The following is a 13,855-nucleotide window of genomic DNA, read 5'->3' as shown; positions in this document are numbered from 1 at the left end:
CTTGGAAGTAATGGGGTGATGCTCCCTCCTCTGCCATCATGATGTCAGAGGAAATCTGCTAAAATGGAAGATTTAAGGAAGATTCAGATATTGTAAAAAAAAAAATCTAAAAATTACAATAGAAAGTCACTTATACCAAGAAACAGGAAACTATGAACTCAAATGGGAAAAAGACAACAGATGTCAACATAGCAATGACATAGATATTGGAAATGCCAGACAAGGAGTTTAAAGAGGCCATCATAAAAATATTTCACTGAGTAATTCTGAACATGCTTGAAAAAAAAATAAGAAGTCTCAGCAAAGAAACAAAAGAAATAAAGAAAAACTAAATGGAAGTTTTAGAACTGAAAAATACAAGTAAAATAAAAAACTCAATAGATGGGCTCCACAGCAGAGTGGAGGGAGGTGGGAGAGGTAAAATCAGTAAACTGGAATATAGAACAACAGAAATTGTCCAATTTGAAACAAAGACAAAAAATAGTCCTGGAAAATGAGAAGAACCTCATGGACCATGTGGAACTACAATATAAGATCTAACATTCATGGGGCATCTGGGTGGCTAAGTCGGTTAAGGATCTGACTCTTGGTTTCAGCTCAGGTCATGATCTCAGGGTGTGAGATTGAGCCCTGTGTCTGGCTCTGCAATCTGTGGGGAGTCTGCTTGAGATTATCTCCCTCTCCCTTTGCCCCTCCCCCTACTCTCTGTCTCTCTGTTTCTCTTTTTCTCAAATAAGTAAATAAATAAATCTTAAAAAAAAAACCCCACCCAAACAAAACAGGATCAAGATTGATGTCACCGAAGTCCCAGAGGGCAATGAGAAAGAGGATGGGACTGAAAATGAATTTCTTTTTTTAAAAATTAATTAATTAATTACAGAGAGAGAGAGAGAGTGCACAAGTAAGCATAGCAGCAGAGGGAGAAGCAGGCTCCCTGCTGAGCACAGAGCCTGAGATGGGGCTTGAATCTAGAACTCTGGGATAATGACTTGAGCTGAAGGCAGATGCTCAAATGACGGAGCCACCCAGGTGCCCCTGAAAAAGAATTTCAAGAAATAATGGCTAAAGATTTCCCAGATTTGGCAAAAGATATAAACCTACAGATTCAAGAATCTGACTGAACTCCAAACTGGATAAATCTAAAGAAATCCACACCAAGTCCTATCATAATCAAATTCCTAAAAAATAAAAAATTTTAAAAAAACGGGGGAAAAACTATAAAAACAATTCTGGAAAGCAGCAAAAACAGAAACAAAGTCTATAAGGGAAAGATAATTCAAATGACTGGTTTTCTCATCAAAAACCATGGAGGCCAGAAGGATGGTAAGATATTTTTCAGGTGGTGTAAGGAAGTAACTGTCAACACAAAATTCTAAGTCTATGAAAATATTTCTCAGGAATGAAGGGGAAATAAAGATATTCTCAAAGGAAGGAAAGAAAAGGAAAGAAAATTAAGGAAATCTGTTGCTGCCAGACCTACGCTAACAGAATAGCTAAAGAAAGTTTTTGCAATGGAAGAGTAATAATAAAAGAAGGAATCTTGGAACATCAGGAAGGAAGAAAGAAAATGGAAAGAGTAAAAATATGAATAAACATAAACATACTAGGGTTTCCCCCCTCCTCTTCAGTTTTTTAAATTATGTTTAATGATTGAACCAGAAATGATAACACTGATGTAGTTGTAATGTATGTAGAGGAAATACTTAAGGCAATTATATTATAAAAGGGAGAGGAGAAAGGACTTAGAGGTAGGTAAGTTTTCTAAACTTCGTTCTAACTGGTAAAATGTTGATACTAGCAGACTGTAGTAAGTGGGGCACATATAATATATATCCAGAGACAACACTAAAATGCCTACACAGGGGTGCCTGGGTGGCTCAGTGGGTTAAGCCGCTGCCTTCGGCTCAGGTCATGATCTCAGGGTCCTGGGATCAAGCCCTGCATCGGAATCTCTGCTCAGCAGGGAGCCTGCTTCCTCCTCTCTCTCTGCCTGCCTCTCTGCCTACTTGTGATCTCTGTCAAATAAATAAATAAAATCTTAAAAAAATAAAATAAAAAGCCTACACAGAGAGATACAAACAAAACCACTAAGGATGAATCAAAATGAAAATTGAACAGAGGTATAAGTTACCAACAGTAAAGGACGAAGAAGAAAACATAGAAGGAACAAAGGGAACACAGAGAAAACAAAACATAAAGGGGCGCCTAGGTGGCTCAGTCAGTTAAGCAGCTGCCTTTGGCTCAGGTCAGGATCCCAGGGTCCTGAGATTGAGCCCCACATGGGGCTCCCTGCTAGGTTGAGAGCCTGCTTCTCCCTTTCCCTCTGCCTGCTGCTCTGCCTACTTGTGCTCTCTCTGCATCTCTCTAATAAATAAATAAAATCTTTAAAAAAAACCATAAAATGGCAGATTTAGTCCCTAACATATCAAAACTACATTGAGTATAAATGATCTAAATACATTAGTTAAAAGACAAAGATTGGCAGGGTGGCTAAAAAAGTGATCCAACTATATGCTGTTTTTAAGAAGCTCATTTCAAATATGATATTAGCACGTTGAAAATAAAAGGATCGAAAATACATGCCATGCAAACATTAATAAAAGAAAGCAGGAGTGGCTATATTCATATCAGATAGAGTAGACTTCAGAGCAAAGAAAATTACCATGGACAGAAAGGGACATTACATAATGGTGAAAGGGTCAACTGACCAAAAAGATATAGCAACCCAAAATGTATATGTGCCAAACATCAGAGCTTCAGAACACATGAAGCAGAAGCCGATAGCGTTATAAGGAGAAAAAGGTTCACAATTAGAACTGGAGACTTCTCAATATCCCTCTCTCAGCAACTGATAATAGAATAAGACAGAAAATGACAAAGAATACAGAAGAACTCTACAATGCTACCAGCCAATAGGATCTAATCGACACTGATAGAACATTCCATGAAACGACAACAGAATACACCTTCTTTTCTAGCACTCACAGAACATATATCAAAATAGATCATATACTGGGCCATAAAAAACTCCAACAGCTGAACAAAATTGAAATTATAAAGCACATGTTTTCTGACTACAGTGGTATCAAGGTAGAAATGAAAAACTTCCTGAAAAAGAAATCTCCAGGCCCAGATGGTCTCACTGGAGAATTCTACTAGAAAGAAGAATTAACACCAATTCTCCCCTATCTCTTGCAGAAGAGAACACTCCCAAACTCACTTTACAAGGCATTGTTGGGCTGATACTGAAAGCAAATGATGACAGCACAAAAAAGAAAACTGCAGGCTAATATCCCTCATGAATATAGATGCAAAATCCTCAAGAAAATATTAGCAAATAGAATTGAGCAATGTAGATAATCACAGTACACCATGGCCAAGTGGGGTTTATTCCAGATATACAAAGCTGGCTCAAAGTTTGAAAATCAATCAAGCTAAAATACCATATTAAAAGGCTAAAAAAGAAAAATTACATACACATTACTATTAGTATCAAATGATGCAGAAGCAGCATTTAACAAAATTTAACACCCATTCATAACAAAAACTCTCATAAAACTAGGAATATAAAGGAGTACTGCTTCAACTTGATAAGGAAGATCTACAAAAACCTACAGCTAACATCATTTACTATGGTGAAATACTGAGTGTTTTTCCTTTGAGGTCTGGACTAAGGCAAGGATGTCTTCTCTAACCATTCTTATTTAATGTAATATTGGAAGTCTAAGCCAGTGCAATAAAGTAAGAAAAGGAAATAAAAAGCATACAGATCAGAAAGGAAAAAAAACCCAAAACTTCTCTATTTGTAAATGAGTGGTGATCTATGTAGAAAATCTTAAGGAATCTATAAGAAAACAGAATTAATAAATGAGTTCAGCAACATCACAGGATATGAGTGCAATATACGAAAACTGTATTTCTATAGAGTAACAATTTCCACATGGGAACCAAAATGAAAAAAACAATAACTCAAAGAAAAACTTAGGTACAAAACTTGTTTAGGATCTGTATGCTGAAAATTACAAAACGTTGAAGAAGGAAATAAAAAAAGTCCTGAATAAATGGAGAGACAAACCATGTTCATGGATTGGAAGACTCAATGCAATAAAGATGTCAGTTCTTCCCCAACTGATAACCAGGTTTAACATAATTCCTAACAAAATCACATTAAGGTATTTTGTAGATATAGACAAAATTATTCTAAAACTTATGTGGAAAGCAAAGGAACTGGTATAGGCTAAAACAATTTTGAAAAAGAAGAAAGAGGAATCACTCTACCTGATATAAGGTTTATTATATAGCTATAGTAATCAAGACTGTGAGGATGAATAATCACATAGCTCAATGGAGCAGAAGAGAAAACTCGGAAAGACTGTTGCCTTGGAGTAAAGGAAGGTTTTGGAAAGGAATGTGGTCCTAGGGAGCTCTCGGGGCTTTACACCCTTCTACTAGACAAAAGAGGCTTTACAGCAGGAGTCAAAGGAAAATCTGCTCTCTTGAGTGGACAGCTGGAAGCACTTAAGAATTACTAGAGGTACTCAAGAAAGGAAACAGCACCTGAGATGTAAAATTCTCACTCTCCAGTCCCTGTCTTTCCAGCAGTGTGCAGGTGCAGTGACCAGGTTTTGTAAACCAAAAATTAGGAAATAAGTTCTGATATAATGATAGCAATAATAATAATTAAAAGCTCAAACATGTAGGGGCACCTGGGTGGTTCACTTGGTTGAGCATCTGACTCTTGCTTTCAGCTCAGGTCATGGGGATTGAGCCCCGCATTGGGCTGTATGCTCAGCAAGAGTCTGCTTGAGATTCTCTCTCCCTCTCCCTACCCCTCCTGCTTGTGCTCTCTCTCTAAAATAAAAAATGAATAAATATTAAAAAAAAACCCTCAAACACATATTACTTTTTTCTGAATAACAAAGCAACACATATTGATGGTAGAAATCTTGAAAAATACAGAAAAACAAGAAAGGACAAGTTAAAAATATACTCATAATCCCAGTTCTACCACCAAAGTAACTACTGTTAGTATTTTTGTTTTATTTCCTTTGGGCGTTTCTCTGTGTATATCCACACACTCACTCATACACACATTATATCCACACAATTGAGACTATATGGTATTAAATCATTTTTTATCCTGTTATTTCTCACTTAATATTATTATCATGACAATAATTTTGTGGCATCCAATTGCTTTTAAAATTTTCTTTTTAATTGGCTGCAACAACTCTTCCATGTAGATGTATTTGAGACAATGTATCATACCTCTAATTCAATATATCAAAACAGAACACATCAAGTATATGTTTCTGTAAAACTATCCCCCTCCTCCAATGGCTCCCCATCCCAGTTGGTATCCAGGCTGGAAAGCTCAGAATCATCTTTACTTCTTCCTTTCTTTTTGATCCCCTATACATGACCCATTTCTAAGTGTTCTTGATACTGTCTTCCAAACAAGTCTCAGCCATTTGGGAGGAATAGGATAGGGAATATCCTAATATCACTGTTCTGGTCCAGGCTCTTTCAGGCTCAATCTTGGAATACCACCATGATTTATCCAAATAGCACTGCATCATGTTATGTCCTAATTCCAGAACCTAGAATGGCTGTCACTTTATTGTATCCAATATGGACTACTCAGCCTGAAATTCAAGGGAACTTGCAATCTGCCCCTGGCGCTCACCTGAGTTTCCCTAGCTTATGAGCACCTCTGCATTCTTATCAATTTAAATCTTCCAAACCTTTTGAAAGTAGTCTCCCTAAAGTCTTACTCCCCCACTTCTACATAGGATCAGCCTTATTATATCCTCATCTGTCTAAGAAGGTTAATTTTGTCTCCTTTCCTAGACTTCTCAGCTGTTTATTAAAGGCAGAGGCCATATTTTAAACTTCTCTTACACCTTTCATGGCACTAAGAACATGGGAAGCTCCAAAAACTAATCATTGATTGATTTAATGGGGCTCAGGTGGAGACATAACCATACTTCTTAAAATTAACCTGGTTCACAACCTCACTTTGGGAGACATTGCAGGGTGAAAAGGGTTTACTAGGGGCAATTGAAAAAAAATACAAGGGATGATGAGTAGATTTGACTGACCAATACTGTTATAAAACAGAGGGCACCAGATCTGGATTCAAATCCTGAGGGCACCACTTACCTGCTACATTAGGCATGGTACACCATATCTTTGGACACCAGTTTCCTACCTTATGAGGTAATTGTGAGGATTAAATGAGATCACATACGTAAAGAACCGAGCATATGGTATAGTATAGTTGGCTTTCAATAATAGTAGTTCCCACCTCCTGGATTTATGTAGGTATTTGGTGTCTTCATAAGTAATCTACTGAGGGTCTTCATGGTTTGTTAAAAGCTGTTGTCTAGGAATGTCTGGGTGGCTCAGTCAGTTAAGCGGCTGCCTTCAGCTCAGGTCATGATCCCGGTGTCCTGGGTTAGAGTCCCACATCAGGTTCCTTGCTCTGAGGGGAGCCTGCTTCTCCCTCTGCCTCTGCCTGCCTGTACTCTCTCTAGCTCTTTGACATATAAATAAAATCTTTAAAAAAGAAAAAAGCTGTTGTCTAGGGGTGCCTGGGGGGCTCAGTTGGTTGGGTGTCTGTCTTCAGCTCAGATCATGATCCCAGACTCCTGGGATTGAGCCCTGCGTTGAGCCCCACATTGGGCTTCCTGCTTGGTGGGAAGTTTGCTTCTCCCTCTGCCTCTCACCCGGCTGTGTTCTCTTTCTTCCTCAAATAAATAAATAAAATCTTTTAAAAGAATAAAAGCTGTTGTCTAAGTTACTGTGACCTTGGGGAGCAGTCTTCATTTTTATTTTAGAATTTATAAGTTTTTCAGCCAGACACTTTTAAAAAGAGTTTATTTATTTATTTGACAGAGGGAGAAAGCAAGCACAAGTGGGGGGAGTGGCAGAGGGAAAGGGAGTAGGCTCCCCTTTGAGCAGGGAGCCCAATGTGGGGATTAATCCCAGGACCCTGGGATTATGACCTGAGCTGAAGGCAGACGCTTAACCGAGTCACCCAGGTGCCCCTCAGCATGACATTTTTACAACTTCTCTTCCTGTTGAACAATGACAGCAACAAAAAGCCTTTCCAATTCTTTTACTCTTTAGTGAAACAAGATAGGAACCTGGTCAATGGGGAAGCCAGGCTGGTAGTAGGCTCTTGGAAAGAACCACAGTGGACTGGAGAAGAACAAAAGGACAGGGGATGGCTAGGGGAGATAAGGAATGGACATCGCACAGATCCTCCCCTGAAGTAATGCAAATTGGCTCGGTATTCTCTACAATCCTGCTCCAAATCCTTCTAAGAAGCCCTAAAGCAGATAGTCAGTCTGTCTTGGGACCAACTCGGCCTTTCAACTTATCCTTATGGCTTCTCAGGAAACAAGAGAAGGTGTAGAAGCAAGTTGAGTTTCCATGGTGTAGAGTCCTGCCAGGCAGGAGCGCTGCTTCAAGCTTGGAGCTTCAGCAGGCCTTGGACATGTCCAGACCTGATGTCCTAATTGCTAGTCCTTAAAAGAATGTCAATCCCAGACTTCAAATTGCCCGAGGAGGGGCAGATTACACTCAGCACAATGGTGTTCCTGAGAATATTACCAATAGATGTGCAAAGGGACTCATCTTGGGGCCATGGAACTGTAAATAGCAGAGTGGGGCTGGTAAACACCACACACTTCAGGTAGCAGGAGCTGGATGGGTTAGCTTCTTCCACCTTTTGTCCTCTTTTACTTCTCTACTCAGCTCAAAATGGAGTAGAAAGGTTCAATGATAGTATGGTTGAGTGATGGGAGCATGGCAGGGGTAGGTGTTAGAGAATGTTAAAAGGCCTGGGTCAGAGGCCAGGACTGCCAAGTGTTGCTCATGGCTATCTTCCTCCCATTTCCAAAGAGACATCCAATTTTAGGTGCTCTGGGTCAGCCACGTGGAAGGGGCTGGATATGCTGTGAAGGGTGGGAAGAGTTTACCAGGGGCAATTGGAAAAAGGGGGGGTGTTAAAAATGGGATTGAAAAAATGAGGTATGACAAATATACTTGGCAGGGCAACACTGCAAAGAGAAGAGGGGGGCTGGAAAGGACAAACAGCCTGACTCCAAAGCCCCAGTTCAGAAAGACTAGGGTTCAAGTGTGTGCTCTACCACCTATTAGTACTATGTGTAGCACATAGTAGGTGCTTAGTAATTGCTTGCTGAATGAATGAACGAATGTGACCTTGGCCAAGTCACTTATCTTCTCTGAGCCTCAGTTTCCTCATCTGTAAAATAAATAGTAGCTATTGTTCTTAATATTTCACCTGTGTTGTCTCTCCCCTATACCCACATCAGTTGGCTAGTCCATCTGCCCAACTCTGCACTGTATGAGATGCCAATTCAGCCTCCTTCATCAAGGGTCAGAAAAGGCAGATGTTTATAAGACCTTCTCTTACCTCTTATGTCCTCCCCCTCCTCTTCCTTCTTACCTCTTGGCACTATCTGTCTCCTTTTCTATTCCAGGCAAACTTGAGGTAAAGTCTGGGAACTCACAGCAAGTGAGTTATAACCTTCAATTACAATGCCAACACATACTTGTGCATGCACAACTCACCCTCCCTCTGCACTCAGCCACAGAAGGTTGCATCTGGGTTGCAACAAGAAGCTTTTGTCCCCCTAGGGACCTTTACTCAATTCAAATGTCATCAGTACTAGGGACTAGAAAAACTCTACCCCTGTTTCCTCACACAGAGCCAGGCAGGCTTGAGGAGCTAGCCATCCCCGGGGATTGATCACATCAGCACTGTTCCAACTCTGGAAAGTTCAGTGTGAGCCAGCTCTTCTGGAGTATATCAACCAGAGGAAAGGCAAACAAGTCTAAGCACATGAAAATGGTGTGAGGATGATTTTACAGTAGTGGGCATGAGCTAAGCTGAACGATCCACACTTCCTTGTGAGCACTGACACATATCTTCAAGATTCACTGGCACTAGAAGAGCAATTTGTTAGAGCAATACATAGCTTTTTCCTGTATAAAGCTAACAGCTTGAATTGACTCTCCAAGGTTTTTTGTCTTTTTTTTTTTTCCTCTTGGAAAGACTAATGGGCAGTAAAGATGGGATAAGGTGAGGTCTAAATTTGCCTTTCCCTCCAGTCAACCTGTGGCACATGTAACGTTATCTCTAGAAGATGAACCTCCCCAGGTTTGATCTTCAGAAGGTTAAAAATCCCATCTTTTGTGCTTCTAGGGGAATGTGATGAGAAAGAGAAAAAAACCCAAGCTCAAAGGCTGAACAAATTCAACTGAGACATACTGGCTAAACTCCCTCCCATAGAGTGGAGCTTAATCCATCCACTCCATCACGGCCATTGCATCTTCCCAAATCAATTCATGCCTCCCCCGTCCTTTGTTTTTAATATGGGGGACGGAGGGCAAGAGACACTGTGAGAAATGGCCAGCCTCACTGAGGTTTTAATATGCAAGAACAAATGACAAGTCATGTAGGCAGGTTCAGGATAATCTTTCAGAATGTAGAAAATTCAGCAGCTTTTCCACACTGACCATTGTCATGGCAACGCACTATCTGATGGCAGCATGCGTCACCAGGCTGGAGGGGCACGGTCTCAGTATAGCAGGTTAGCCTGGCCATTTTTAGCAACATTTGGACTTCTTTCTAGCCTCATTTCTTCTTGGTTTAGCTGAATTTCTTTCTGGTTCTGGACTTGTGAGCTCTGCTCATTTGCATGGCTAGAACACAAGACTTTGTCAATATGAAGGAGATGGCTAAATGGAAAATCTGATAATTCCTAGTATTCTATAGCCAGTCTACTTCTTGTCTGCCCTCCCTGGCTCCTCCCCACCCACTCTCAGCCATTTAATTTCTTTTCTTCTCATCAGTTCTTCCCTCTACACAGTATTACCTCCCCCTACCCCCGCCCCAACAATTGTGACTCATCTACCAACCCCTGCACTCTCATCATATTCCTTTTATTGTTTTTCTACTTTCTCATTTTTAACATACAGCATCCTAGGATCTTAGGATTAGAAGGAACCTTAATAATCTAGTACAATTGCCCACCCCCAATGTAGGAACATGTCTATGATATGACAGTCAAGTGACTATCTAGCCTCTACTTGCAAGTCTCCAGGAACAGAGTCCTCATTCCTTTTTGGGCAGCCTGCTCCAGTTTGGGTAGCTCAAAATGTTAGAAAATTCCTCCTCCTACTGAATACAAATTCGCCTTTTTTATAATATTTACCCATGAGTCCTAGTTCTGTGCCCTGTGACCACATAGACTCTGCGACAGCCTCTCAGAGATATGAAGTAAAGACCACGTCTCCCTGGGTCTTCTTTTCTTCAAAAGCCCCAGCTCCTCCAACCAGACCTCTTGGAGCCTGGTCTACAGTCTTTTCTCCCTCCTGACTGACCAGTAGCATGCTTCTGTTTGCCTAGAGGCCTTTTAAAGTGAGGATGATACTGCATCAGCATGGCTGGAGGCCAACTTGTCCTGGAGACTCACACCAATGTCCGCATTGACTAAAATCCCTAGCTCTTTCAGACAAAATGCTGCTGAGTCATAACTTCCCGAATCTTGTGTGTGTCCAATCGCTTCTGAGGACCCAATTCCTGGTCCATACATTTTCTCTCAGCTTAACGTCTTTGTACTGCTATCGGAATATTGTTTTAACCTGTCAGGATCTTCTAAAAACCTTGGCTTACATGTAACTTACACGTCCTCTAAGATTTGTGATGAATCCCCCCCCCCCGCCAACCCTCAAACTAATCTTTTATCTCAGATCTTTTAAAAATGTATTCTTCTTTTGGGTTTCTTACCTTTCCTAGTTCTCTTCCCTTTGAATTACCTTCCTTATGTCTTCTCTCACTTGTCATTTTCATTTCCTCAATAGCAAGATGTCACCGCTCTGGAGATATGTGTCTGGGTACGTGTGCAGGAAAGCATGAGGGCATACAGATATCTGCACATACGGAGGTGTGAGCAAGAACCTGCAGAGGCTTGTTTAGTTTATCTGTTTCTATTGCTTTGTCTGTACTCTACCAGGATTTAGAGCCTGGATCAGGGGTGGGGGGAGGGGATGGTAAGGTTGAAGGAGGAGGGGTAAGAAAAGTTGGTTCAGGATCAGTCCCAAAGGAAACAGGGAAGGTGTCCTGGGTCTGTGAGGGGCAGGAGGAAATTAGGGTGGGAGCACTAGTGTTAATCAGGGCTGCAGGAGAGTGAGAAGGACTGGCAAAGGGCCGGGAATAGAAAGAGTTGGAAGGCCATGAAGAACTGTACAAGGGAGGAGGATTTGGTTAGAAAGTGAGGATTTGTGGGGTTGGTATCCACCATGACTCCAGAGGGAGGTAGCTTGAAACTACAGGGTCAGGAGAAGGATGAGAGCTATGGGACAACTCACAGAGACAATAAGCCTTGCTGTGAGCATAGCCTTACAGGTCTATGACTTGTGAGCTTAGGGAATTTTCTCTGCCCAAAGGAGTCTGGGACGTGGAATCCCTGCCTAAGGACTTGGCTGTTTTCACAGACTGGACTCTACTAGAGGTTAGGACCTTAATATAACCTTCAGCAAAGATGCCCCCCTAGGACACAGTGTCTTTCCTCAGACTAACTCTGGTACAGAATAGGCCTCCCTTTCATGCTGGTTTCTACTCCAATGAGGAAGTCAAAAGTAGGAGAATTGCTGCTATCTTGGTCGTTATATGAATAAACGTGGGAATTTCACTCTCTAAGATGGGCAATATGATACCCTTAGCCTCTTAATTTTACAAATAATTCGGACCCCCCAAATATGCACACATACATACAAATTCAATTAAATAAGAAAATGGGTGCCAAAACGACTTTACAATAGTGTAGAGAAAGTGAACTGAGTTATGGAGCAGCAGCTGGGGCTTGGGGAGGGGCTCTACCGGAAAGCTAAGGGCAGCTTCCCCAGACAGCTAGTGGACAATGTGATCAAGATGATAATAACCTAGTTGTGGGCCAGCCGGAAGGAAGGGCAGGGTAGGGCGGCTTCTCCACCTCCAGTGCTCTGGGAAAAGACTGGGGAGCCTACTCTCAGGGCACGGGAATCCAGACTATCCATTGTAGGCCTGTGGTCTCTCAAGGCCAGATTGGACCATGGAACTATGCAGGAACACAATGTCTGCGAGATCCTCCTTCCCCCTCCCTGAAGTCTGAAGAGGCTTGAACTTCCCTCACCTTCAAGAGGGCTTTACTATTGCTCTTTTAAAAAGAAAAAGGATTCCAGGGCACACTTGAGAACTGGTTTTTCTCTGGGGGTGCCTCCAGATAAAACTTTTGTCCCCCTGAAGGTGACATTAACTGGCCAAATGACCATTCCAGTCAGAGTGGCCAGTGTGGAATTCCAACGACAAGCTATCAGGCCAAGAAGATGTTTCCCTTCTCAGTCAGGGAAATGGTTAGCCACTAAAGACAAATGGTATTTGGGGAAGCCCCCAGCGACAGGCCACTGCAAGCGGGGTGCAATGAGGAGGGCAGTGCTTGAGGGGTGGTGCTCACCTTTGATGTAGTTGAGGATTTGCTGGACTCGGTGGGGCTCATTGCGGTCTGGCCGGCAGCTTGGCGTGATTTCCAACACGTAATCAGGACCATATGCTGTGAAAAACTGTAAGGAAAAGGGAAAGGCCAAAAAACAGACTAAACCACAGAAAACCTCCGAAGCAAAACACATACACACAGAACAACTGAAAGAAAACCACCAGTACTGACAAGGAAAGGGAGGCCCAGGGGCGCTGGGCAGGACGATTTGGCAGGAAAGGCCCGTGCCGGTGGTACCACTCCTTTTGTTCAAAAGCCCCAGGGACAGGTCACGGCTACATTATTTCGCATGTTGTTCAAGGTTCTCTCTGCTCAGGCGTCCACTTTTCTCTCCAGCCTTAATTCTTACTGCACCCTCCTCTCTGGCCACATTGGCCTGCCCTGGGCTCCCCCAAATCCCACTGTGCTTTGCACTCCCCTTAGGATCTCTGCCGCCGCTCCTTGTTCGGGTTGCAAAGGCCCTGCCCTCAATTTCTGCTGCCTGTGAAAAACTTCCCCATACTCCAGGCAGAGCTCAAATGTCACCTCCTTCACAAAGCTGTACCTTATTTTCCACCAACCCCCAGAATGTTCTTTTGGTACCTTAATTTTTTGGCCCGTATTCAACGAGTGCTTGCCTGCCTGTCACACGTGGGTCACTGTGCTGGCTGCTGGGAGGACCATGAAGATGGGCAAGACCTCCTCTGGGATGCACTCGCTCCTCACAGGCGCATTCTGCTCCGGACAGAGATTTGTCAACAGTGACATGAGCTCCCTGCACTGTCAGCTTCTGGAGGGCAGGTAGCACCTATGTCTTATTACCTCCTTCATCCTCACAGGCTAATGGCATTTGCCTTCTAGTTTCGGCTGCCTTGAATTCCCTGACCCAGGAATGTCAAGCAAGCCTGGTTTCTCCAGTTTTTCTTTCCTTGTAGCAGAGTTTATTTGTTCTTTAAATTCAAAGAATCAAAATAAGGGATTTGAATTCTATTTCTAGCTCACTAGATGATTCCTTGTGACTTCTGGTAAGTCACAATATCTGATTCAGCTTCTCTATGAGGGCCCGCTTGGGGAAAAACACTCCATGACAAAGGGAATCATTCAATTGGGATAAGTCCTTGAATGGGAAGTATGCACAACCACTATTTCTGTTTAGTTTTTAACAGAAATAGTATTTGTGCATACTCTCTGGAGAAAGAGCATATGGTCCTTAACCTTACGTTACAATATCAATAGTGATATTGTTAGGCAGTAAGTATAACAGGGGGATTCAAATTCCACGGGAAAAAATGGTAGAGAGGACATGAAAA

General features: G+C 42.1%; 1 protein-coding gene across 3 annotated transcripts in view; it reads right to left on the bottom strand.

The window, feature by feature from the left end:
- HDAC8 (histone deacetylase 8) overlaps positions 1 to 13,855 on the bottom strand; it is a 225,920-nt gene that overhangs the window by 14,907 nt on the left and 197,158 nt on the right. For all 3 annotated transcript variants that reach the window (XM_082716195.1, XM_082716193.1, XM_082716197.1), the window contains one exon: positions 12,528 to 12,633. In XM_082716195.1, the coding sequence (XP_082572321.1) occupies positions 12,528 to 12,633 (106 nt within the window). The remainder of the gene's footprint in view (positions 1 to 12,527; positions 12,634 to 13,855) is intronic.

The sequence above is a fragment of the Mustela nivalis genome (assembly GCF_964662115.1).
Source record: "Mustela nivalis genome assembly, chromosome: X".
Taxonomy (NCBI): Eukaryota; Metazoa; Chordata; class Mammalia; order Carnivora; family Mustelidae; genus Mustela; species Mustela nivalis.
This window is presented reverse-complemented; position numbering and strand designations above follow the sequence as displayed.